This window comes from Orycteropus afer, unplaced genomic scaffold (assembly GCF_000298275.1).
Source record: "Orycteropus afer afer isolate SDZICR_OR568_19922 unplaced genomic scaffold, OryAfe1.0 scaffold00104, whole genome shotgun sequence".
In the NCBI taxonomy this organism is placed as follows: domain Eukaryota; kingdom Metazoa; phylum Chordata; class Mammalia; order Tubulidentata; family Orycteropodidae; genus Orycteropus; species Orycteropus afer.
Genome location: NW_006921691.1, coordinates 6972848 through 6999995, shown reverse-complemented (window position 1 = coordinate 6999995; position 27148 = coordinate 6972848). Strand labels below are relative to the sequence as shown.

The window sequence follows — 27148 nt, the reverse complement described above, 5'->3', positions numbered from 1 at the left end:
GACCTTGCCCCGCGCTGGGCACCTCTGACCTTTGAGGCTGCGACAGACCCAGCAGACCTTAGAGGACGGCAGGGCCTCCGGAACCTGCGACCCTCAGTGTCTGCCCAAATTGTGGACCTGTCTCCCTTTTTTACCTAGGACGAACTTATGTCCCTTTTTGCCACACTGTGTATGATGTGCACGAATGAGAAGGACGCAGAGGAAGGAAGATTTGTTGTACAGCAAAGAAACTACTGGGCCTTAATAAGTATCAGAAAAGAAAACAACAGCTGTCTGTTTTTGTGCAGATTAAGGACTAAGTTTAGAAAACCTTGAGGCTTCTTGGTGCACTGGACAAAGTGCTGAGTGGAATTGTATGAAATGGTTCTTTAGGACCATAAAGGAAGCACTGCACTACAAGAAATTACATCCGAGTAGGAAAACTTGTCAGTTTTACCTTTTAATGCAAAGTCTCAGAAGTTTCCCTTAATTAACTCACAGGGTGGAATGTGATTCAGCTTTGATGGGAGCAAAATTGTTGTTATGTGCTATCAAGTCGGACCCGACTCATAGCGACCCCTCCGTGGGTTTCCTAGGCAGTATCACTACGGAAGTAGATTGCCCCATTTTCCTTCCGAGGAGTGGCTGGTGGGTTTGAACCACCAGCCTTCTGGTTAGCAGTCAAGTGCCTTTACGCATTACGCTATCAGAGCAAAATAGCTGTATGAAAAGCCAAATTATCTAAGTCCTCCTGCTTGAATTTGAGGCAATTATATGGCTCCATTGTCTTTGCTTAAATGTCACCAATGTGGTGAGACCTTCCTAGATGCTCTTACACTTTCTTGCTTAATTTTTCTCAATAACACCTACCACCACAGGAAATGTGTGGTTTTGTTTATCCATTCTGTTTATGGTGTGTATTCCATGACTAGGATGAGGACAGTGTGAAGGCAGGGATTGGCTTTTGTTCACTGCTTTAACCCCATCCCTAGAAAGGAAACAGGTAGTCAATAAATTTTTGTTGAACAAATAAATAAATTCTCATATCGGTCCTGTGATGTGATTATATAAAGAGAGTGAGACTCAAAGATTTTAAGTGATTACCCAAGATCACAGAAGACTTCCAGCAAGAAGACCTTTGAGTCGAAAGCCTAATCTGATTTTTGTTACACCAGAAGTGTCTACTTGGCACCTTAATTGTAATCAGTAGTTTATGGAGTTTTTAAAAAATGCTTTTCATTGAAGTGTGACATACATGCCGAAGAATACATATATTGTAGATATACCTTTCATTAGGTTTTCAAAAGCTGAACACACCCATGTAAGCAAGCACCCAGATCACATGCATCTCTGAAGCTCTCATGCTTCTCTCCAGTCTGCCACTTCCTGGGTAACCACCGAGTTTTGTTGAGTAGATTAGTTCTGCCTGTTTTATATAATAAGGTGCTCTGGTGGTGTAGTGGTTAAGGCAGGTAGCTACTAACCAGAAGGTTGATGGGTCAAATCCACCAGCTTTTCTACAGAAGAAAGATGGGACAGTTTGCTTCCATAAAAAATTTACAGCCTTGGAAACCCAATGGGGATTGCTATAAGTTGGAATCTACTCGATGGCAGTAGATTTGGGTTTTGCTTGGTTTTATACTCTATACAATTGGAATCATACAATGTGAACTCGATTGTGTTGGTTTCTTTTGCTTAACATTGTGAGGTTTATTCTTATTGTTTCCTGCAGGCACATACTTTTCATTTTATGGGAATTTTTAATAAGCTGGTTTCAGTTGTGAAGTCATAAGTACATATATTTTCCTTTTTAATTCTCAAAGCCACTAATAATCTTTTTTCCTTCTGAATCAGGAATAGAAAAAAAAATTAAGTTTAAAGGCTAAGCAATATTCACTTTGATTTGTATAAAATATAGTATACAAAGTGTGTGGTTGACTATGTAGTGTATCATTTGTTCTTATTTCCTTCCCTTCTACCTTCCCTCCTGCCCCAAGTAAATACTTCGGTCTCTATACATTTGCCTTCTCTTTTCTTTTTCTGTAAGGGAAGTCATACAGTATTTCTCCTTTTGTGATTAATTTGTTCCTATTTTTCAAAAGTAGTGTATTTTTACAGTATGTATTATGTGTGCCTGCCTTACATATGCTTTACTGACATACATTTCATAAGCTTAGTTTTGTAATTTTACATGTTTATTTTTCAGAGAACAGCAGTTTTCAGGATCAGGATGTTGTTCAGCTGGAGGATGCTTTCAGTGAACCATCAGAAAATACCCAGTTTGCACATTAATGTAAGCTTTTTAAAAAATAAATTCAAGGCATTTAGACAACCTTAGTTACCTTAATTCCAAAAAAGCCTCTATATTGCATTAGCTTTTGATTCCAAACTTGTTAAGTACCATAGAGTTGTTTCCAACCCATAGCAACACTTAGTACAACAGAACGAAATGCTGCCGGGTTCTGAACCATCCTCACAATCTTTGCTGTGTTTGAGCCTATTTTGTAGCCACTGTGCCAGTCAATCTCATTGAGAGCCTTCCTCTTATTCCCTGACCCTCTGCTTTACCAAGCATGATGTATTCCTCTAGGGACTAGTCCCTCCTGATAGCATGTTTAAAGTACATGAGATGAAGTCTGGCCATTCTTGCTTCCAAGGAGCATTCTGGCTGCACTTCTTCCAGGACAGATTTGTTTATTCTTACAGTCCATGGTATTTTCAGTATTCTTTGCCAACACCACAATCCAAAGACATCAACTATTCTTTGGTCTTTCTTATTCATTGTCCAGCTTTCACATGCATTTGAGGTGATTGAAAATACCATGGCTTGGGTCAGGCACACCTTAATCTTCAAAGTGACATCTTTGCTCTTTAACACTTTAGAGAGGTCTTTTACAGCAAATTTGTCCCGTTGTTTGATTTCTTGACTGCTGCTTCCATGGACATTGATCGTGGATTCACATAAAGTGACATCCTTGACAACTTCAGTCTTTTCTCAGTATCATGATGTTGCTTGTTGGTCAGTTGTGAGGATTTTTGTTTTCTTTATCTTGAGGTTTAATCTATACTAATGGCTATAGTCTCTGGTCTTCATCAGTAAGTGCTTCGAGTCCTCTTCACTTTCAGTAAGCAAGGTTGTGCCATCTGAATATCACAGCCTGTTCATGAGTCCTCCTCCAATCCTGATGTTGCATTCTTCTTCATATAATCCAGTTTCTTGGATTATTTGCTGAGCATACAGATTGAATAAGTATGGTGAAAGGATACAATCCCAACGCATACTTTTCCTGATTTTAAACCATGAGTATCTCTTGTTCTCTTTGAACGACTGCCTCTTGGTCTATATACAGGTTCTATATGAGCACAATTAAGTGGAATTCCCATTCTTGGCAATGTTGTCCATAATTTGTTAATGATCCACATAATCAGTTGCCTCTGATAGTCAGTAAAACAGGTCAACATCTTTCTGGTATTCTCTGCTTTCAGCCAGCATCTATCTGGCATCAGCAATGATACTATCCCTCATTCCACATCCTCTTCTGAATCCACCTTGAATTTCTGGCAGTTTCCTGTTGATGTACTGCTGCAACCATTTTTGAGTTATCTTTAGCAAAATTTTACTTGCATGTGATTGTAATGATATTGTTTGATAATGTCCACGTTCTGTTGGATCTCCTTTCTTTTTAATGGGCACAAATATGGATCTCTTTCAGTTACTTGGCTATGTAGCTGTCTTCCAAGTTTCTTCATAGAAATGAGTGAGCGCTTTGAACATTGCAACAGTTTTTTGAAACAGTGCATATTCCATCAATTTCTGAAGCCTTGTTTTTTGGCAATTCTTCAATGCAGCTTGGACTTCTTTAATACTATTAATTCTTGATCATGCTATCTCTTAAAATGGTTGAACATCCAGCAATTATTTTTGGTACAGTATGTGTATTCTTTATGTTTTGTTTTACTGTGTCCTGTGTTATTCAATATTTTGCCCATAGAATCTCAATATTGGAAGTTGAAGCTTAAATTTTTTCTTTAGTTCTTGCAGCTTGAGAAATGCTGAACAAGTTCTTTTTGGTTTTCCTAAAAGGTCTTTGCACATTTTATCATAATACTTTCACTTTGTGTTCTCAAGCCACCCTTTGAAATCTTCTGTTCAGCTCTTTTAACACCATTTCTTCCATTTGCTTTTGCTACTTTGTGTTCAAGAGCAAGTTTCAGACTTTTGGTCCATTTTGATCTTTTTTTCTTTCCTGTCTTTTTAATGACCTTTTGCTTTCTTCATGTATGATGTTCTTGATGTCATCCCACAGCCTTTCTGGTCTTTGGTCATTAGTGTTCAGTGCCTCAAATCTTTTCTTGAGGTGGTCTCTAAATTCAGGGATGTACTAAAGCTCATACTTTGGCTCTTGTGGACTTGTTTTAGTTTTCTTCAGCTTCAACTTGAGTTTGCATATGAGCAATTGATCTGTTCCATAATCTGTCTCCGGCTTTGTTCTAACAAAGCTTTTCTATCACCCCTTTCCACAGATGTGGTCGATTTGGTTACTATATATTCCATCTGGTGAGGTCCACATGTATAGTCACTGTTTATGTTGTTGTAAAAAGGTATTTCCAATGAATAGGTCATTGATTTTTCAGAATTCTGTTATGCCATCTCCAGCATTGTGTTTATTGTGAAGGTCATATTTTCCAGCTACTGATCTTCCTCCTTTATTTCTAACTTTTGTATTCCAATCACTAGTAATTACCAATGCATCTTGATTGCATACTTGATCTATTTTAGACTGCAGAAATGGAAGAATCTTCAATTCACTTTGGATTAGTAGTTGATGCATAAATTTGAATAATTGTTTTATGAATTTGTCTGCCTTTGTAGGCATATATGTGTTACCTTTTCTTTGACAGCATTGTACTTCAGGATAAATCTTGAAATGTTCTTTTTGACAGCGAATGCTATGCTGTTCCCCTTCTAATTGTCATTCCTGGGACAGTAGACCATAGGATTGTCCAAACTTAGTTTTTGCAAACTTAGTTCATTCATAACCTTTGGGTATCTTAAAAGTCTTCATAAAATAAATCCCCTACCCTGTTTCCTTAAGGCAAACTAATTTAAAAGAAATTACCTTGAATAGAAATTTACTAAGAAATTGCTTTAATTAGGAAAAAAAAGATAAATACTGGTTTCATGGAATTCTAAAATGCCATTAATCCTCAGAAGCAGAGGGACTAATAGGGCTAGATTAACCAGTAAGCAAGGTATGCATGGGTCCAATTGTGCCTTCCCCCCAGTCTACTGAGCATAATTTCATCTGTCTCCCACCACAGGAATGATGTGGTGAAACCCATGTGATTAGCAGGTAAACATTATTAAACCTGTATGTACCTTGCTCAGCGCAAGCCAGTGCATACCATGCTTACTGATTAATCTGCCCCGGGACTACATCTCTTCTAAGAATAGCAGCACTTAATGCATATCTGTAAGCTGCTTACTAGGAATGTTAGTTTATACTTATTATATATTCTACGTATCTACAGGTTGAGCCTCCTGTAAAATAAAGTTCCTTTTAACTTAATGTCAGTGTATAACACTGTGCAGTGGTTGATATAATAAAACTGCTTTTGGTTTTCTTCTGGAGAACTCTTAGATGCTAGCTTCTTGAGCAGTGTGATACTTCAGGGATGTTGCCTTAATCTCTAAGCTCTGGTCTGACTCCTGAATCCCCTTCAGAACATGGTAAGTTATTTTGTAAACTGTCACATCTTCAGTATACTTTAGAGATACTAATTCTCAAATAAAATCATGCCCTTCATTGTTCATCTACAGCTAAGGGAAAGACTGCTTTAAACATTGTGTAGGCCATTTCTTTTTCTTCACCAGTTTTTAACAGGGAGCAAGGGAGAATCTGCAACCAAGAAGAAGCATGCCGTCTTAATTTATAAATTTGCTTTTCATACTTAAAATCACCTATGCAGCATTTTCAACACTATATCTTTCTATAGGAGCTCTGGTAGCGTAGTGCCTAAGGCACTTGACTGCTAACGAGAAGGCTGACAGTTCAAACCCACCAGCCACTCCTTGGGAGGAAGGTTGGGCGATCTACTTCCGTAGTGATACTGCCTCGGAAACCCAAGGTGGAGTCGCTATGAGTCAGGTCCGACTCGATGGCACATAATGACAACACAACAACATATCTTTCTGTATTCCATTTTGCAGTCATAAGTGGCCCAAGAAGTACACAAATTTTCTTGAGTGTTTTTATTATTGACACTTTTGGGCTATACTCTCTGTGATAGGTAGATAACTGGGGTCTTTGTACCCTGATCGTTATGTAGTGGACATCTAAATAGCCTTGAATCTCTTCTCTTGAAATATTTTTTTAGGATAATAGTGGCTATCATTGTTAAACAGGAACCTGTACATAGGTCAGGAGGCTGTCATTCGAACAGAATACTACATGGTTCAAAATCAAGAAGGGAGTGCTTCAAGGTTATATCCTATCACCATACTTACTCAATTTGTGTGCTGAGCAAATAATCCAAGAAGCTGGATTGTATGAAGAAAAACATGGTATCAGGATTGGAGGAAGACTCGTTAACAACCTATGATATGCAGATGACACAACTTTCTTGCTGAAAGTGAGGATGACTTGAAGCACTTACTAATGAAGATTAAGTACTACAGTCTGCAGTATGGATTATACTGCAATATAAAGAAAACAAAAATCCTCACAACTGGTCCAGTAAACAGTTTCATGGTGGATGGAGAAAAGATTGAAGTTGTCAAGGATTTCATATTTCTTGGCTCTACAATCAACACCAGTGGAAGCAGTAGTCAAGACATCAGAAGACATACTGCATTGGGCAAATCTGCTACAAAAGACCTTTTTCAAGTGATGAAGAACAAAGATGTCTTGTTGAAGACTAAGGTGTGCCTAACCCAAGCCATGGTATTTTCAATCACCTCTTATGCAGGTGAGAGCTGGACAAGGAATAAGGAAGACCGAAGAAGAGTTGATGCTTTTGAGTTGTGGTGTTGGAGAAGAATGCTAAGAGTACCGTGGACTGCTAAAAGGACTAACAAATCTATCCTTTAAGAAGTGCAGCCAGAATGCTCCTTGGAAGTGAGAATGGCCAGACTTGGTCTCACCTACTTTGGTCATGTTGTCAGAAGGAACCATTCCTTGGAGAAGGATGTCGTGCTTGGTAAGGTAGAGGGTCAACGAAGAAGGGGAAGGTCCTAAATGAGATGGATTGACACAGTGGCTTCAGTGATGAGCTCAAGTATAGTAGGGATCGTGAAGCTTGTGTGGGACTGGGCAGTGTTTTGTTCTGCTGTACATTAGGTCTCTATAATTTGGAGATGACTTGATGGCACCTGACACCAACAACATCATTGTTAGAAACTTCATAACCAATGTAGAAATGATATAACATGCAGATATGCATTCCATGACATCATAAAAGGCAGATTGTGGTAGTCCAAAGTTATTACATATGCTAATGTAATAATTCTAAACATACTGGCAGTCATTAAAGGTGTATCTAGTGATCTAGAGATAAATTGGTATGGAGAATATGCAACCTCTACTTTAGAACATTAGAAGATAAGGGAAACAAATGGGGTGATGGGTAGACTTAGACTTAAGCAGACGAGCTCTAACACTGATTCTCCCTTGTAATGCTACCTTGAGCGCACCTGGTAGCTTTTAAAAATGCCATCTCCCTTAGTTTTACAAAGGTGATTCTACTATGTAGCTACTGTTATAAATCCTGAAAGCTGCTAGTAATTTTAGAACTCATGACCCTCATTGACCTTTAGCAGTTATGGAGTGACATCTGGGGTGACACTCTTTATTTAACCTTTCTGCTTCTCTACCTAAACATTAAGACCTTCATTCTCATAATGTAGCCATAAGACTCGAGGGGGGTTGGGTAGGGTGCTTGTTAAAACATCGGTTTTGCTGAGACCCATCACCAGAATTTCTGATTGGTAGTCTGGGTGGGGTCTGAGAATTTGCTGTTCACACAAGTTCCCCCTTTTGCTAATGCTGCTGGTATAGAAGAACCATTGCTTTAAGGTTAGCTCAAATATTAAATCAAAATTTATTTTATTCTTATTCTTTCCTGTGGTATAATTTGGGGTTATCAGTTTTTAAAAGATTAAACCAAAAATCACACCCATTGCCATCAAGTCATTTCCAACTCATAGCAACCCTATAGGACAGTAGAACCTGCCCCACAGAGTTTCCAAGGTTGTAAATCTTTGCGGAAGCAGACTACCTCATCTTTCTCACATGTAGCAGCTAGTGGGTTTGAACCACTGACCTTTTGGTTAGCATCTGAATGCCTTAACCACTGCACTGCCAGAACTTCTTTTTAAAAGAATTGGAGTTAATAAATTAGGAGAGAGATGCAAAGTATTTTATCCTCTGACAAAGCATAATTACAATGTTAAACTACTGTAAGTTATGGTAAAATAAATTAATATGAAGTTTCTTTTTCCTTACTAGAATATATGCTGCTGTAAAAGAAGAGCAAGTTTCAACAGATTAAAGCCACATATACTTCTTGGAAGAAATTACAGTTCCCTGCCAGGTGCAAATGTTATATTCTTCTCATTGTACCTAAACTGCTTGCATGCTTCCTTTCTCTTTTTATTTGCAGACATCTTCCTTAAACACAAGTCTTGAAGTATTTTGTAAAGCACCTTTTTGCTTCTTGGCTGAGTGTTCTAATGTCAGGAGGGAATACCAGCACAGACATGCTAATGAGCCGAGCAAAGGGAGGTTTGGTGGCTTTAGTAACTGACTCAGAAGCTTAACATCTGAGTCTACTTGTAAAAGGAGCTCTGGTAGCATAGTGCCTAAGGCACTTGACTGCTAACCAGAAGGCTGATGGTTCAAACCCATCAACCACTCCTTGGAAGGAAGGTTGGACAATCCTACTTCTGTAGTGATACTGCCTCAGAAACCCAAGGAGGACTCACTATGAGTCGGGGCCGATTCGACGACACATAACAACAACTACTTGTAGAGTGCTCTTGCTGTAAGTTATTTATTTTCTGGTTTTTGTACAAAAGCGTTTACTGTCAAGAACCTTTTTGAAGCTTCTTAAAAGTACGTTGTTTAGTTAAATATTTATCTAGAGTAGTTGAGGTTACCTACATGGCTATTAAATCCTGGAAGGCTGAAGCACTCACTAATAATTCTGAATGTCCCTCCTGTGTTTGAAATAAGCAAGCATGTGACAAACTCAGTGAAACTAGTTTAATTCTTTTGTTCTTCTCATTATTATTATTTTATTGTGGTGAAATTAAAATAATGAAAAATTTGCCATTTTAACCTTTTGAAAGTATACAATTCAGTGACATTAATTGCTTTCACTGTGATGTGCTACTGTCACCACTATCTGTTTCCACAATTTTTTTTTAATCACCCAAACAGAAAATCAGTAGCCCTTAAGCAATAACTCCACAGTCCTCCCTCTCCCAAACATTGTCTCTCTGCATTTGCTTAGTCTAGATACTTCAAATAAGTGGGATCGGACAGTATTTGTCTTTTTGTGTCTGATTCATTTTGTCGGCATGATGTTTTCAAGGTTCATTCATGTTGTAGCATCTGTCAGAACTTTTCTCTATGGCTGAGTAATATGCATTGTATCTATTTACTACATTCTGTTCATCCATTCATTTGTTGATGGATACTTGGATTGTTTCTACTTTTTGGCTATTGTGAATAGTGCTGCAATAAACATTGATATACAAGTATCCGAGTTCCTACTTTCTAGTCTTTTAGGTATATAACATTAAACCAAAAATCAAACTCACTGCCACTGAGTCATTTCTAACACACAGGGACCCTACAGGACAATAGGATCTGCCCCAAAGGAATAGAAGTGCTGGATCATATGGTAGACATTACCATTTTTGTAATGTAAAGTAAAAATACTGATTGGCTATTGACTTGCAAATGAATTTAATATGCTGCATTATTGATGTGTGCCTAGTTTTCTGGGCTTGCCCATATGCATTTAACTATAGTAGTGTAGATTATCTCTCAATCCTCAAACTGCCATGAGGTTTTTAAAACGTAATAAAATTCATGTTGTATTATAGAAATCAGGAGTTCTGGTAGCGTAGTGTCTGAGGCACTTGACTGCTAACCAGAAGGCTAGTGGTTCAAACCCACCAGCCGCTCCTTGGAAGGAAGGTTGGGCAATCTACTGCATAGTGATACGGCCTCGGGAACCCAAAGAGGGGTTGCTATGAGTTGGATCCGACTCAACAGCATATAACAACGACAGCAACATTATGGAAATCTGGGAGAATTAGTTTAAATAACAGGAAAATACAAATTAAATTTACGAATGTTACTGCGTTGTTGCTTTAATATAATTTCTCAGTAACATGTATTATAAACATGAAGTTAGTCATGATGGACTTTTCTTATTCCAACTTCATCTTTTAGAAGTATTAGGTTATTATAGCTTCTGTTCATTGTTACTTCCTAAGATGTCTTAGAAGGTATTATAACCCTGGGATTGCTTAAGGGAGGTAGGTTCCAAATGGTACAAAAATTGAAAGCTGATGGAAGATCACTTTTAGCTCCTCAAGCCTTGGGAAGATGCAGATTTATTGTCCTTGCATTGTCTACTTTTCTTTGATTCAGGATCCACCACTGCCTTGAGATTATTGTTAATGAACATCAGTTCTAATTCTATAGATCTGTAAATAGAGATGTAGCATTTGGAAGAGGTTGGGATAAATCTTTATTTTCTAAGGATATGGTCTAGGAAATGATGCTTAGACGTTTTAGCTTATTTTATTGTTATCCATAGCCTTTTCCTTATAGATTGATAGAAAATAAATCTTAAGTAAATGAGGGTTTTGTTTAGCTTGGATTTTCCTCTATTTAGAATTACAGTATTGGCTTATTTTAAGTACTTTTATTTCTAAATTAAAGGTACAGTTTTTAAATTTAATAGTTCAATTTTAACCCTGTTTCCATCAGGTGTAAGAGGAAAAGATATCAAATCTCTTCATTCCATCATCAGTCCTCCCATAGCTAAGTAAGTGCTATTGTTAATATCTTTCTTCCATAGACTGCTTGAAAAATTACAAATTTTTTGTTCATGTACATAATTCATTGTTTAAAATTAGAGGATATTGTAATTTCTGTGATTTTCTGCCCTAGCTAATTATAAATAATTGTTGGTATGTATCTTAAAGCTATTTTCTTAATTCAATGCTAAAAATTTTTAGTGTACGGCCAGCGTACCTCCCATGGAAATAAATGTAATATACTCCCCAGATTGTGCTGTGTAGCTCTCTTGTCAGAATGTGGTAGAACATACTCTTAGAATGTTTTCCATTGTCCTAGCTTTCACACTAGTATGCAAATTATAGAAACACTAATTAACTTTGAAACCTGCACAGCACGGGTATTTCAGTTTTATAATTTTAGTAATGTCCACCTCATGATACATGTTTTTCTCCCTTTTCAACAGAATTCGTAATATTGGAATTATGGCTCATATTGATGCAGGCAAAACTACCACGACAGAAAGAATATTATACTATTCTGGATACACAAGATCACTGGGAGGTTAGAGTGGATTCCTCCTCTCCCTAATCCCTGTTAGTAAAAGCAGCCTTGGAGAACATTTTAATTAAGAAGTCAGACTAGAGACCTTGAATATGACATAGTGGCTTTAATGTCTGGACCACAACGAAAAGATAAGGTAGTTGCAGCATCCACTAATGGGTTTTCATAGACTCAGCTAAATATTCAGACTATCATAGGCCACATTTGGCACTTGTCTACTCAGAAGGAGGTTGATATTAGGAACCATGGCTTCTGAGCCAACTAGCATTAGGTGTTTCTTTGTAAAGAGTTGTAATGGTGGTCTGCGTAGCTGGGAACTGTCTTCTTTGTTGCTTTCTACCCCAACAGTGATAACTTAGGCTCAGATTCACATCAGGTTGGTGTAGAAGCTACCCTGGCTTAGAAGACTCATGCCTCATAGGAACATATATCTTATTAGAGCTCTGTAGGCATAGCTTCTAGGTTCCACACAAGGACATGCCATATCACACTTAAGGAAGCCCAAAGCTTTGTGTCTCCATCTGTTATTTATCATTTATTTATGGTTCTTCTCAATTTGGGTGTAGTTAACCAATCACAAGTTAGTTGGTATAACTCTATTATTAGGTTTCTAAGAGAAAAGAACTGGAAAGTTAATGGTTGAGTTTTCACACAAAAGAGGAAAAAATTTTGTTAATTTTTAACTAATAGTAGAAGTGGTTTATACCTAAGTTTTGCATATATTTTTAATTATCATATACCAGAACTTCTGGTCCTTGACCAGGCATGCACATTTCATTCTCCTATGGAGCTGTTATTTGTTTTATTTCAAAATAATGATATTCTGGAATTTAAGTTGGCCTTGATGCCTGTATTTTTGCATCGTGATTTTTGAAACTCAGTTATTGGACTCATACCCATTTGTAATTGTTATGATGAACCAACCCTTTTATCATTATGAAGTGTCCCTCTTTATCTCTAGTAAAACAATTTATATTTTGAAATCTGTGGTGGAAGTCATCAGATCCATTAAAACCTGATAATTAGTATCTCTATTTTTTCTAAAGCTCCACTGATTTTCATGTGTACTCCAATTGAGAACCATTGCTCTGGACTCCTGGAATTGGCTAAGACTTCATATAATATTTATAGAGGACAAGCACACCCAGGATGAAAATCTTCATGATGATAGGTTCCCAAATGTATAAGCACTTGAATTTCATATAGACTTACTACATACTTGCTATGTAAATGGAGATAATGACAGATAGCAAAATGGATGGGGAGCTTTGTTAGGCTTCCTGTGTTATGTTGCAGACCTGATAAGAATCTTTCCTTCATCTCCCCAGTTTGTGTTTGCTGAAGTGAAGGTCCAGATGAGGTCGCCTAGCCAGCCTTCAAGTTATTTTATGAAATCCTCTTCTGGTTCAGGCCATAAGACTAGAAACTGTCCAAATTGTGGTAGTTTGTGGATGCAAGCTTAGTGCTGTAGAAATTTTACCAAGATTCCATTTGTATTTGCATAAATAAGTCACCTTTCTTTGGAAAATTTGGTAAAGATAAGGATTTGTAAAGGATAATTTAACTTCTGAAGATTTTTAATATTTAGTTCCACGTAACTACCATTTATTTATTATCTACTTCATATATACATTTTTCATCCTTATAACAACCCAGGAAGGTGGTCTTTATAGGTTAAGTAACTTGCTCAAGATTGTAGAGTAGTAAGTGGCGGAGTTGAGATTTATGTATAGGTCTGTCCTGCCGTAAAAGCCTACGTGCTCTTTGATTGCACTGCTCTGCCTGCTGTCAAGGGTTCTGGAGTGAGGAAAGTCAGATAAAGAAGGGATAATGAATGTCACAGTGGGAAGAAAATGAAAGAGAAGTCCTACATGGTTCAATAAATTAAAATATTTAAAATTTTTAATCTTAGTTGTTAAAGAAAAATTACTGAGAAGGCAAAATTGCTAATTTTGCTGAAAAAGCATTTTCTAGAATGAAGATTTATTTAGAGGAGGATTAAGAGCTGTAACTATTAAAATATTTTATGAAAGACTTCTTTTAGCAAATTAAATTCTTTGTCAGGCAGATATTGAGTACCAATAAAATGCATTCGCTACTGAGAGTAAAATATGTCATCTTTTTCTGGGGTAGATGTTGATGATGGAGACACAGTGACAGACTTCATGGCTCAAGAGCGAGAAAGAGGCATTACTATTCAATCAGCTGCTGTTACATTTGATTGGAAGGGACATAGAGTCAATCTAATTGATACACCAGGTATGGTGCCATTCTAGTATTGCGTAGATGTTGCACTATTCAGGAGTTCCTTATTTTTGTAAGATTTTAAGTGCTGTATTTTTCATCTTTCTCTTAGGTCATGTGGACTTCACTTTGGAGGTTGAGCGCTGCCTAAGAGTACTGGATGGTGCAGTTGCTGTATTTGATGCCTCTGCTGGTGTAGAGGTAAACAAAAATAAATTGACAAAGTGAGCTGAAGCTGTAACAGCATGATTTAAAAATAATGATAATAGATATAATTAACTACCACCATTTATTTTATAAATTTGTGTAAACCTCATTATGGTAAATAATTTGGAGTTTAATACCTCTTTCAAGTGCTGAAGAGCAAAGATATCTCCTTGAGGACTAAGGTGCACCTGACACAAACCATGGTATTTTCAGTTGCCTCATACGCATGTGAGAGCTGGGCAATGAATAAGGAAGACAGAAGAAAAATTGATGCTTTTGAATTGTAGTGCTGGCGAAGAATGCTGAGAGTACCATGGACTGCTAAAAGATCTAACAAATCTATCCTGGGAAGGGCAGCCAGAATGCTCCTTGAAGGCAAGAATGGCCAGACTTTGTCTCACCTACTTTGGTCATGTTGTCAGAAGGGACCATTCCCTGGAGAAGGATGTCATACTTGGTAAGGTGGACGGTTGATGAATAAGGGGAAGGCCCTCAACAAGATGGATTGACACATTGGCAGCAGCAATGGGCTCAAGTATAGCAAGGATCATGGAACTGGGACGGGACCGGGTAGTGTTTCATTCTGCTGTACATAGGGTCACTATTAGTCAGAAGCAACCTGATGCCACCTAACAATACTGAGATGTGGTCTGTATGGAAAAGAAAAGAAAAGTTTACTTTTCTGTTGAAAGTATGTTAATGTCAAGAACTGTGAAGGGTCTGAGATTCTGTTCTACTTTCAAGTAGCAAATTTGCTTCCCATAATTTAATGGATTCTGGCGGAAGATAGGAGACTCCTGAGTTAGAGATGGATACCAGGTATGCAAGGATGGTTCAACATTAGAAAAACAATCAATGTAATCCACCACATAAATAAAACAAAGGAGAAGAACCACATGATCATATCAATTGATGCAGAAAAGGCATTTGATAAAATCCAACACCCATTTCTGATCAAAACTCTCAGCAAAATAGGAATAGAAGGGACATTCCTCAACATAATAAAAGGCATTTATGCAAAACCAACAGCCAATATTACCCTCAATGGAGAGAGACTGAAACCATTCCTCTTGAGAACAGGAACTAGACAAGGATGCCCGCTATCACCACTTCTATTCAACATTGTACTGGAAGTCCTAGCCAGGGTCATAAGGCAAGAAAGGGAAATCAAAGGCATCCATATTGGTAAGGAAGAAGTCAAACTATCCCTATTTGCTGATGATATGATCCTATACCTAGAAAACCCAAGAGATTCAATCAAAAAACTACTGGAACTAATTGAGGGATTTAGCAAAGTCGCAGGATATAAGATCAACATCCAAAAATCAGTTGGATTCCTCTACACCAGCAAAGAGATTGCTGAAAAAGAAATAAGAAAATCAATACCGTTCTCAATAGCTACCAAAAAAATAAAATACTTGGGAATAAATCTTACCAGAGACACAAAAGACCTCTACAAAGAAAACTATAAAAAGCTACTTCAAGAAACCATAAAAGACCTAAATAAATGGAAAAACATCCCATGCTCATGGATAGGAAGACTGAACATTGTGAAAATGTCAGTTCTACCCAAAGCAATCTATACATTCAATGCAATCCCAATCCAGATCCCATCAACATTCTTTAGGGATATGGAAAAAATGATCACTAAGTTTATATGGAAAGGAAAGAGACCTCGGATAAGCAAAGCACTACTGAAGAAGAAAAACAAAGTAGGAGGTCTCACATTGCCGGATCTCAAAACCTACTATACAGCCACAGTAGTCAAAACTGCCTGGTATTGGTTCAATGACAGATACATAGACCAATGGAATAGAATTGAGAACCCAGGTATAGATCCATCAACCTATAGTCAGCTGATCTTTGACAAAGGCCCCAAATCCATTAAGTGGGGAATATTGTGTTTTCATTCTCGTTTGATTCAAGGAATTTTTGAAGTTCATTTTTTATTTCTTCTATTACCCAGTCATTTTCAAGTAGCTCTGGTGGTGTAGTGCCTAAGGCATTTGACTGCTAACCAGCTGGCTGGTCATTCAAACCCACCAGCCGTGCCTCGGAAGGAAGATTGGGCAATCTACTTCCATAGAGATACCACCTTGGAAACCCAAGGAAGGGTCTCTGTGAGTCAGAACTGACTCGACGGCAGTTAGTTTGTTTTTGGTTTTCTTTCAAAACTATAAAAACCAAACTCATGCCATCAAGTTGATTCAACTAATAGTGAACCCCTCCTTGGGTTTCCAAGGCAGTATCACTACAGAAGTAGATTGCCCAATCTTCCAAGGAGTAGCTGGTGGGTTTGAACCACCAGCCTCCTGGTTAGCAGTCAAATGCCTTAGGCACAATGCCACCAGAGCACCCAGCCTATTCTTAGGTCCCTGAAATCTGAAGGAGAATCCTGTCACTTTAAGTATCCAAAATGGCTGTTGCTTGTAAACATTCAAAATGCCTGCACCCTCCAGACAGCCGAAAGTCCACAGCTCAGTTTGTCGTTGTCTTTGCTGTTTCCCTGTTTAGTCATCAGCCACCAGTGCAGTTGTCCATGCAGCACTTGGTGAGCAGGGCTGATTTTTAGGTTAATTCTCAGGGCTTGACACTACTTAGAGATATTCAGGCTGTTGGTGCCTTCAGCATAGCTGACAGTCCGCTGCTCCTTTTGTCTCCTTACTCACTGTTTTCACTCATGTTCTTCTACTGGTTGGTGATTAATCCTCTTCTGTATCCTTCCTCTCAGAGCTCAGGGTTTCAGGATTATCTTCTGTATCTGTGTCAATTGGTTACTCCTTTCATTGTTGAAGACTGTCTGTGTAGCTTGTCTGCCTATTTCACCATCTTACCGCAAGTCATCAAGATTTTTTTTGTGCGAGTTCCCAAGCCCCATTTCCTACAGGGGGAAAACAGCCTATTGACAGCTGCACATGCAATAGGTTGTGGTACAGGAAAGAAACCCTGCACTTAGAGTATGGAGATATTTTGTAATGGGCATTAAGCCCATTAGAACTCTTACACATTGTTGCTGGAAGTGTAAAGTAACTTGCACTTTGGAATTTTATTGGGCAGTTGTTTATAAAGTTAAATATAGGTAATGCTTACCTATAGGCCAGCAGTTCTACTTCTATACCTTTATCTAAGAAGAATGAAAAAATTTCCTCTCAAAAGCTTGTAGAGAATGTTTATAGCAGCTAAATTCATGTTGTTGTTGTTGTTGTTAGGTGCCGTCAAGTTGTCTCCACCTCATAGTGACCCTGTGTACAGCAGAACAAAACACTGCCCGGTCCTGTGCCAGCCTCACAATCCTTGCCATACCTGAGACCACTGTTGTAGCCACTGTGTCAGTCTATCTCGTTGAGGGCTTTCCCCTTCTTCGTTGACCCTCCATTTTACCAAGCACGATATCCTTCTCCAGAGAATGGTTCCTTCTGACAACATGACCAAAGTAGGTGAGGCAAAGTCTAGCCATTCTCACTTCTAAGGAGCATTCTGGCTGTACTTCTGCCAGGATAGATAAGAAACAACCCAAGTTGTAGGTTGTCTAGCAACAGTGGCTGCACAAAAAAACTAGTACATTTACACAAAAGAACACACTTATAAAAAAGAATGAACCTTTATACCTGACAATAAGAATCAATGTAAAAAACACCAAGCCAAAGAAGCCATGCTATTTATATGAAATTCAGGAGTAGACTGAATGAATTATGATGATAGAAATCGAAATAGGTTGCTTATGGGAAATTGGGCACAAGCAACACTTCTGGAGTCATATATCTTGATGGAGTAGTAGTTCCACAAGTGAATACATTTATTAAAACTCCTTGAGCTATATACTTAAGGTCTGTGTATTCTAGTGCTTATGAGTTTTAAGATCCTTTCCTCCAAAATGAAAGTAAACAAGTAACATGCTAACCTCTATTGTAACTAGTCAGTACCTGGGCTTTTTATGCTTTGCTTCAGGGCTGTTGGACTCTACTACACACAGATATTATAAGACTCAAACTATATATTTTAATGTGTGCAAAAGTGAAATTAAAAGAAGTAGAATGAAAGCATGTGAGACTGACACTTGTAAGTGCAGGTATTGTCTGCTTCCTTACCCTTTAAGTCTTTAGTTTACATACACATTTAATCATTCACAATGAAAGTATGTACTTTTTATCATAATATTTTTATAGTATACTTTTATATGTTCCTATTAGTGCCCAACAACTAACTCTATGGATTAAGGCAGAAGTCTTTCACAGATCGGAAAACTGACATTGAATGTATTCAGTATTTTGTGATACGTAGTAACAAAGGTCAAGCCAAATAAAAAGTAGTTCTTCTAATTCTTGATTGAGTGCTCATTCCATGATCCTCAGTACCTCCCAGGGGGTACTGCTTTTTGTGTGGCAACATAGTTCACCTCAGCTGTTATTCTCAAACAATTTGAAACGTACCCTTCATCATCTTTCATCACATTCATAGCTGTGTTAACCTGGTAGCAAAAGAGTAAACCTAGAAGCCTTAAGACAGTGGCACTAATTCTGTGTTGGAGTTAACAAGGACCAAACTCCTTGTTGCAATAGATTCTTGGATCTATTTATTTCATGTCTAGTAACAGTTATTTTTGTTCGATGTATATATATTTATATATTATATAGAGAGATATGGATTTTTTTTTTTTCCTCTTTACTTTAGGCACAAACTCTCACAGTATGGAGGCAAGCTGATAAACACAATATCCCTCGAATCTGCTTTTTAAACAAGATGGACAAAACTGGAGCAAGGTATTTAAAGTTTATTAAATGGGAGTACAATTTGACCTTCTAATGGACTCTCATTTAAATTTAGAAACAGTATGTGTGCCATAGGTAGTCAACCCAAGCATTAGCACAGAATGCCTGTGATAAAAACGGAGTACCTGGGTGTTACACACACTTAACACGTTCAGCTTCTAACTGAAAGTTTGGAGGTTTAAGTCCACCCAGACGTACTTGGAAGAGGGGCCTGGTGGTGTGCTTCTGAAAAATCAGCCATAGAAACCCTACTGAGTACAGTTCTACTCTGACATACATAGGGTCACCTAGGAATCGACTTGATGGCAACTGAGTTTTCAGATAAAAGTATGGAAAATGTAATCATTCAGGCTGGCTTTTGGAAGAAAGCTGATAGCCTTATGTGGTAGCAAATCTAGTTGTAGAAGAAAGAATCCTAGACTCTTAATAACAAGTCTTGCACTTGAATCCTGTCTATAATTTATTATTTATGTGACCTTGATCAATTCATTTAAGCTTAACCTCTACCTTTAGTTTTATGAAATGCAAAATAATAATAATACCCTGACAACCTGTGTGGCAGGATTATGGTTAATACTCAAGCAGTGTTATCTGAAATTGATATTAAAAATTTATTCAAGATACTGTTCTATGGAATATCAGAGAACATTATTAAGCCTGTTTTAAGGCTCTTAACGTTTTTAAACATAATTATTTTTCTTTCTACAGTTTTACCTATTCAGTTGAAAGCATCAGAGAGAAATTGAAGGCAAAGCCTTTGCTTTTACAGGTAAATTGATTGATAAATAGCAACAACCCTTTCTTATCCATTTATTTTATTGTGACATAAATTCCTGAAACTATCTCAAACCATTTTTGGAAGAACATGGGATATAAATAAAATTAGCTATAGATTATTTTGCTAATGATAATGAGCATTTTTAGGGAAAGTAGTATAATTAGATAAGTTTATCAATATGCAGTTCTCACTGAGTGATCATTTAATAATACCAGTCTTACTCTGACTTGCAGTTACCAATTGGTGAAGCTAAAACTTTCAAAGGATTGGTGGATGTAGTAAGTAAAGAAAAACTACTTTGGAATCCCAACTCAGATGATGGAAAAGACTTTGAAAGAAAACCCCTCTTGGCAATGAGTGATCCTGAGTTGCTGAAGAAGACAACTGAAGCAAGGAATGCCTTAATTGAACAAGTAAAGTAAATACTTTGAGTTTGAAATTGTTTAAAAGGATTTCTTGTTGTTGTTGGGTGCTGTTGAGTTGACTCTCGACTCAGAGTGACCCCATGTGATAGAGTACAGCTGCCCCAGAGGGTTTTTCAGGCTCTAATCTTCATGGGAGCTGATCGCCAAGGCTTTATCCCATGGAGGCACTGGGTGACTTCGAGCCACCAACCTTTGGGTTAGCAGCTGAGCTGCAGTTCCTTTAAAAGTTTTTAGAAACTTTAAAGATACATTTTAATTATTGTGAAATATTACATAAAATTATGTATAAGAAATGTGTAAAGTATAATGAATAATACAATGAACAACAATGTATGCACCACTGAGATTAAAAAACAGAATAGTAGCAATACCCTCCTCTCTCTCTGTCTTTCTGTCTTTCCTTCCATTAGTCATCTACACCCCACCTTAACTGCGATCTGATTTTACTGTTTGTCTCATTGGTTTTCTTTATAATTTACTACAAATGTATATATTTGTAAAGAATTCAGTTTTGCATGTTTTTTAACTTTACATAAATGGAGTGATACTGTTTATATTTTATTGCATTCTTCAGAATTATGTTGGAGAGTCATCCATGTTCATATGTGTAGCTGTGGTTCATTTATTTTCAGTCTTGTATAGTGTTTCAACATAGGATTATGCCACAGCTTATTACCTGTTCTCCTGTGGGTGGACTCTGAGGTGGTTTCCTGTTTTTTGTGGGGTTTTTTCCCCCCTGTTATAAACAGTGTTGCTGCAAATATCTTTGAATGTATCTCCCATATAGGAATTTTAAGATAAGCCTAAGGGTGGAATTTTGGGGTCAAAGGATATGTCTTATCTTTTACTTTACCAGATGTCAGATTGTTTAGAAAATGTTAAAACTCACTTTTATAGTTAGTATATTGCTCTGGACCTCATCCTCCTAATTTTAATAGGAAATAGTAAGAGTATTTAGTATTTATAATGTTTTTACTGTTGAAGAACCCTGGTGGTATAGTTGTTAAACACTTGACTGGTAACTTTACTGGTAACCAGCAGCTTCATGGGAGAAAAGACCTAGCAATCTACTCCCATAAAGATTTACGGCCTAGGAAACACTATAGGGCAGTTCTACTCTGTCCCATAGGATCACAAAGAATCAGAATCAACTCATTGACAATGGATTTTGGTATTATATTGTTAGTATATAGGACAATAAATAAAACATTCCTTAAATAAATGCCCTGATTCTTAACAGTAGAGAAAAATATTGAAGTCTGAGGTCTTTGACTTTCTATATCTAAAATTAAACTAGTCTACGTACATTCTCTTACCACTAATTTTTTTTATTCATCTTTTTTAGATAATTATTATTGCTGTAATTATTTTTACTGTAATGTATAGTAACCATAAGTTTTAGCTTCAACATAGTGATGTTACTTTTATTATTGAATAATAGTTATTGACAACCAGTTGTGCTAATACATATTTTATTTAATCCTCACCACAACCATATATTATCCCCATGTGACAAGTGAAGAAACAGGCTTAGAATACTTACATAAGTTTGCCTGTGATCATATAGTTAATAAGTTACAGAGCTGGAATCTGAACCCAGCTCTTTCCCATTTTGCTATACTGCTTCTCTAACCATAAAAGAAAAAAGTGGAACTGACATCTATTAATAATAACTGGGCACACGTGTGACTTATTGTACACTTATGACATGTTCTGAAAGCATTATTTGTGATATCTAGGTAATCCTCACAACAACCCCATGAGGCAGGTACTAATATTATCTCCATAAGGAACCGAGGCAGAGAGAGGTGAAGTACAAGGTGGAGCCTTTGCCAGGAAGTCTAGCTCTAGAAGCTCTGTTCTTAGCCATCGTATCCACTGCCTCTGAGGAGAATGATTAGGGCCTTTTTTGCAATGGTTAGAGCTGTTAAAAAGTTTTTCTCTCATCAAGTTTGAGGATTTTGTTCCCTTCACTGTTAAAAAGTTTTGAGCTGACTAATATTGTCAGCTGAATTCCCTTCCTATTTTATATAGGCAATTGATTATGAAATGAACTAGATAAACACATTTTTATTACGGAAAGGCATTAGCCTTTCCTGCCACTTAAATTTCTTCTTTCAGAGCAGGATTACAGTAAGAATTGATTTTTTTGAGGTTGACTGTCTTAGAAGAGCTAACAGAATATTAAAAGGATACCAGATGAACCTTTTTAGTGAACTAAAATTTACCTAAAAGACAAGAATTCATGGTATATATTATTGGCTATAGATTGTGCTTTTTTTTTTTTTGCACACATTGAGTGCTAAACTTACCACTTTATTGAGATGCAGCATCGAGCTCTGACTTGCTGTGAATTCAAGTAACTAATTAATAATAGCATATTTTCAATTTTCTTTTAAAAGTAAAACCCTTTTCTTTATGTCTGTAGAAGTCATGAGGAGTTGTTTGTCATGGATAAGGTAGATCATGTAGCTGTCTTGACATATTTGGATAATGTAGATTTATGATATTTAGACTTAAGTTAACAATTGTGAGAATAAATGCAAGTTATACAATTAAGCTTTTCTTTACAGGTTGCAGATTTGGATGATGAATTTGCTGATTTGGTTTTAGGAGAGTTTAGTGAAAATTTTGATTTGTTACCAGCTGAAAAGGTAAATTTTATTTTTCAGTTACTTTGACCAAGAAATTGCATCTACTTTGAATAAATTATAACTCAGATTTGTATCTTTTTTTTACTTCTGACCAGTTCCTCTATTAGACTATCAGGTAGTGATTAGTGTTACAAAGAAAAATAAAGGTGTCGAAGGTAATAAAGAAGGAGCCCTGGTGGTGCAAAGAGTTAAGCACACTGCTGCTAACCAAAAGGTTGGCAGTTTGAACCCACCTAGCAGCTCCACAGGAGGAAGACCTAGTGATCTGCTTCTGTACACATGACAGCCTCAGAAACTCCATGGGGCAGCTCTGTGCTATCACATGGGGCCACTGTGAGTTGAAAATCAGTTCAACGGCACCAACCACAGCCAGGTGCTAAAGAGTGATGGCCGTGTGTTTCAGAAGTGCTATTTTGGCTGGGTGGTTAGGGAAGACCTCTAATTCTGAGAGATTTTGGCAGAGACCACAAAATGGTTTTATCTCTGCTTTATAGCTACAGACTGCCATACACAGAGTAACAGTGGCTCAGACAGCAGTGCCTGTACTTTGTGGAAGTGCTCTGAAAAACAAAGGTATACAGCCCTTGTTAGATGCTATTACTATGTACTTGCCTTCACCTGAAGAACGCAGCTATGAATTTCTGTAAGTATGCAAGCCCACAGATTCAAATTCTATAGGCTTGGGAAAAAGCGAGTAGGCAAATAGATCTTGTTTGCTGAAGAGTAATCATTAAAGTGCTGAAGCATACTATTATAAATAACATAATACAGAGCTTTGACAGTTTTTACTTAAAAGGTACATGTTACATCTTCTCTTGTTTGCCATGTTTACAGATGAAGCTAAGAATGTATGGTTTTTCACTGAAAAAGTGTTGACTCTACCATTTTAGTTAAAAAAGGAAGGAAGCTAGCTGCTAGTACACAGATAGTTGATAAATGTTCTGTAGATAGATTTATAATCTAGATTTCAAGATCTTTCATTAGCTCAGACTATCTTGTAGCTGTAAAGAAAGGTCATTGTTTTACTCCTGTTGTCACCAAGGATTTTGTACATAAATCCTCTATAATCTGAGTGAGTGTTGTGCAGCTTGGCAGAGAAAAGTAGACTTCAATTCTCTGTTAGGTAGAGCATTAATAACTGTTTCATATCTCTAAATTGAAGAGGCAGCATAATGAAGTAGTTATGAGTATGGACTTTGTGCATCCTTTGTTTAAATCCCTCCTCTTCCACTTACCAGCTATGTGGCTTTGGGCAAGTTACTTACCCTCTCACCTGTAAAATGCAGAGAACAATAGGATCTGTGTTATAGGGTTGTTTATAAGGATTAAACAAGATAATACTTAGAAAGTACATGAAACAGTAACTGCATTATAATAAGTTTTATGTAAATTTTTGTTCCATAAAATTAAAAATGGGAGGGAATAGGAGCGAGGTTGGAGAAGTTCTATAATAGAAGTGTCTAATCTACTTTGAGTCATGGACTCTTCGAGAAGCTAATGAAAAATGGAACTTCTGCTCAGGAAGATGCATCTATACACAAAACTTGGCAATTTCGGGAGGATTCAGACATTCAGTAACCTATCATAGCACTCCAGTTTAAGCACATCACTGTGTAAGAATGCTGGTTATATAAACAAGTTTATAGTTTAGATTTATATGTTTATGCAACTGAATATAGTGATAGCAATCATTGGAAAATACCTATTTGTTTAGCCTGTGCACGTTTCTTAAGAAATGATGTGATGTTCCGGGTATATATTTTGAGACGGGGGCTCTTGACAATGGAATTGTTTACAATTAGAGATCATATTTCGAAGAGAATCTGTTATTTTTAGTTTTGAGAACTAATGATGAGATCTGCATTAAAGATTTAGTTCACAAGAGGAAGAGTGGTACATAATAATGACGGTATTTAATGGGCTGGATGACTCTAGAAGAGATGAGGGATCTGTGTAGGATGTCAGAGTGAAGTTTCTCATCTCGTCATGTATAGCAGTTAGTTATATTTTAAAGGCCTTTCTGGAATGTTTCCTTTATTTTTATAGGCAGTGGTATAAGGATGACTTATGTGCACTGGCATTTAAAGTTCTTCATGACAAGCAGCGAGGACCACTGGTTTTTATGCGCATTTACTCAGGCACAATAAAGCCCCAGTTAGCTATCCATAATATCAATGGAAACTGCACGTAAGTAGAAGCTTAGGTTATTTTTAAAAAATGTGTTATTTCTTTAAAAATACTTTTACTAATAAAGTCTTGGCTTTACAGGGAGAGACTAAGTCGTCTGCTTTTGCCATTTGCTGACCAACATATAGAAATTTCTTCACTGACTGCTGGTAACATTGCTTTGACTGTTGGGCTTAAACATGTAAGTGACCAAGTGGTTTCTCTATGAAATAACAGTTTAAATGCTTAATTGAAAAGTAGGTATTTTCTAATAGCAGAAGCTCATAAGCAATCCATATGCCCATAGTAAATATCGGTATATTTGTTGACATGGTTGAGTCTCGTAAGTATAATGTAAGGAAAGAGAAGAGAAGAATATAAGCAGTATGGATTGTATTCATATAAAGTTCAAATCCAAGTAAAATAATACACTGTTCATAGACACACATACATGTTTTCATGAAGATGGTGCAGGAGTGGGCAGTGTTTCTTTCATTCTATTTCACGTTAGGTCACCGCCAGTTGAAGCTGACTCAACAGCAAGGAAGAAAAACAATATAAGTATTTTAAGTTAATATAAAATATTACTCCATTTTGGTTTTCTCCCTGTTTTGATCATTACAGACAACATAATCTAACCTTATAACTGATCAGATAATACTAAAGATAATTTACCAGTGAACGCTTTTTGAGGGCAAGGATTTTTGTCTGTTTTAATCACTGCCGTATCCTCAGCCCCTAGATGAGTACATTGCACACAGTAGACACTCTGTAGACATTTGTAGAAAGACATTTGGATGGAAATATTTGATGCTTTATGGGTTTTCTTTAAATTTTATTTATTTTTGTTGAGAATATACATGGCAAAACATGCCCCAGTTCACCCATTTCTACATGTGCAGTTTCATGACATTGGTTACATCGTTTGAATTGTGCAGCCATTCTTACTATTCTTTTCTGAGTTATTTTTCCCTCATTAACATAAACTCATTGCCCCCTAAGATTCCTGCCTTTCAAGTTGTTGAAATCTAATTATATTTTACTTATAAATGGATTAAGTCAGATACAGCTTTCTCATTAAATGTTAGTGTATGTGGCATTTAAATAAACATTGTTACTTTTAACATTTTTAGCTTGTCATGACTAATTGCAAGCTTCAACATCCTTTAGAGTAAAATTCCCACAGCCAGGATATTGGGACTCTGGCACCGAAGTGTCCTCTTTGTCCTCTCAAAGGCTAGGCTCCTTATATGCATTTGAAAGTGCTGCACAGATATGTTCAGACTATTGCTTCTCTAAGACTCTCTTTGCAGAGAAGGAAATGGGCACAGAAGTTTAATATAAAGGTTTAAAAGTGAAACTCTAGTTTTAGAAAATAAATGATGTTTACAAACTCACTGCCATTGAGGCAATTCTGACTCATAGCAGCCTCCATTGGGTTTCCAAGGCTATAAACCTTTACGGAAATAGATTGCCTCATCTCCCTCCCATGGAGCAGCTGATGGATTTGAAACACTGACCTTCTGGTCAGCGCCCAAATGCCTTACCCACTAAGCCATCAGAGCTCCTTGATGTCTACAAGGAAGCTACCAATTTTGCATAGTCAAGGGTATTTGGTTAACTGCATATTTTAGTTAACAGAGGATTTTCTGTAAAATAATAGTAAGCAAATTCTTGATGGTAGAAATGTATAATAGATTCTAGCTAATTTAACATGATTGAAAATTTAAGGAGGGATATTTGTTTTACTAAATAAATTTTGGAAGCTTTGTGTATGTGTGTGTATGTGTGCATTGTGATTTATTCTTTAGAATCTATCACACATTATTTTGGATAGAATTGATACTTTAGAAGTTAAATTATCTTTACCTATGAAAAGTTATAATGAACTTTGTGGATTTGTCTCTCATAAGTTCTGGTGAGAACACCACATAAAAATTCCTTTAGTCTGTGCTTCTTGATGGGAGCTAAATGCTTACAACTTGTTTTGCTCGAGCCATCTTGTTTGCTTTCAGACTGCCACTGGGGACACCATTGTCTCGTCCAAGTCCTCCGCTTTAGCTGCAGCTTGTCGAGCCGAAAGGGAGGGAGAAAAGAAGCACAGACACAGTCATGAGGCACAGAGACTTGTACTGGCTGGCGTAGAGATTCCAGAACCTGTTTTCTTCTGCACCATAGAACCCCCTTCGGTGGCTAAGCAGCCAGGTACAAATAGTATTGGTGTGTCAGTTAATTGTTGTTGTTAAGTGCCGTCGAGTCGTTTCTGACTCATAGCGACCCCATGCACAGCAGAACGAAACACTGCCCGATCCCGCGCCAGCCCCAC

The 27148-nt window shown here is 37.2% G+C and overlaps 1 protein-coding gene across 1 annotated transcript in view; it reads left to right on the top strand.

Annotated features, from left to right (window-relative positions):
* Window positions 1–2200: 2200 nt before the first annotated feature.
* The window catches only part of GFM2 (GTP dependent ribosome recycling factor mitochondrial 2), a 49488-nt gene continuing 24540 nt past the window's right edge, over window positions 2201–27148 (top strand). Inside the window, exons 1-14 of the mRNA XM_007943345.2 lie at window positions 2201–2272; window positions 8487–8571; window positions 10986–11043; window positions 11482–11579; window positions 13713–13838; window positions 13936–14024; window positions 18702–18790; window positions 19508–19568; window positions 19811–19990; window positions 22576–22656; window positions 23151–23299; window positions 24703–24843; window positions 24925–25024; window positions 26838–27027. Coding sequence (XP_007941536.1) covers window positions 2210–2272; window positions 8487–8571; window positions 10986–11043; window positions 11482–11579; window positions 13713–13838; window positions 13936–14024; window positions 18702–18790; window positions 19508–19568; window positions 19811–19990; window positions 22576–22656; window positions 23151–23299; window positions 24703–24843; window positions 24925–25024; window positions 26838–27027 — 1510 coding nt within the window. The 5' untranslated portion in view covers window positions 2201–2209. The remainder of the gene's footprint in view (window positions 2273–8486; window positions 8572–10985; window positions 11044–11481; window positions 11580–13712; window positions 13839–13935; window positions 14025–18701; window positions 18791–19507; window positions 19569–19810; window positions 19991–22575; window positions 22657–23150; window positions 23300–24702; window positions 24844–24924; window positions 25025–26837; window positions 27028–27148) is intronic.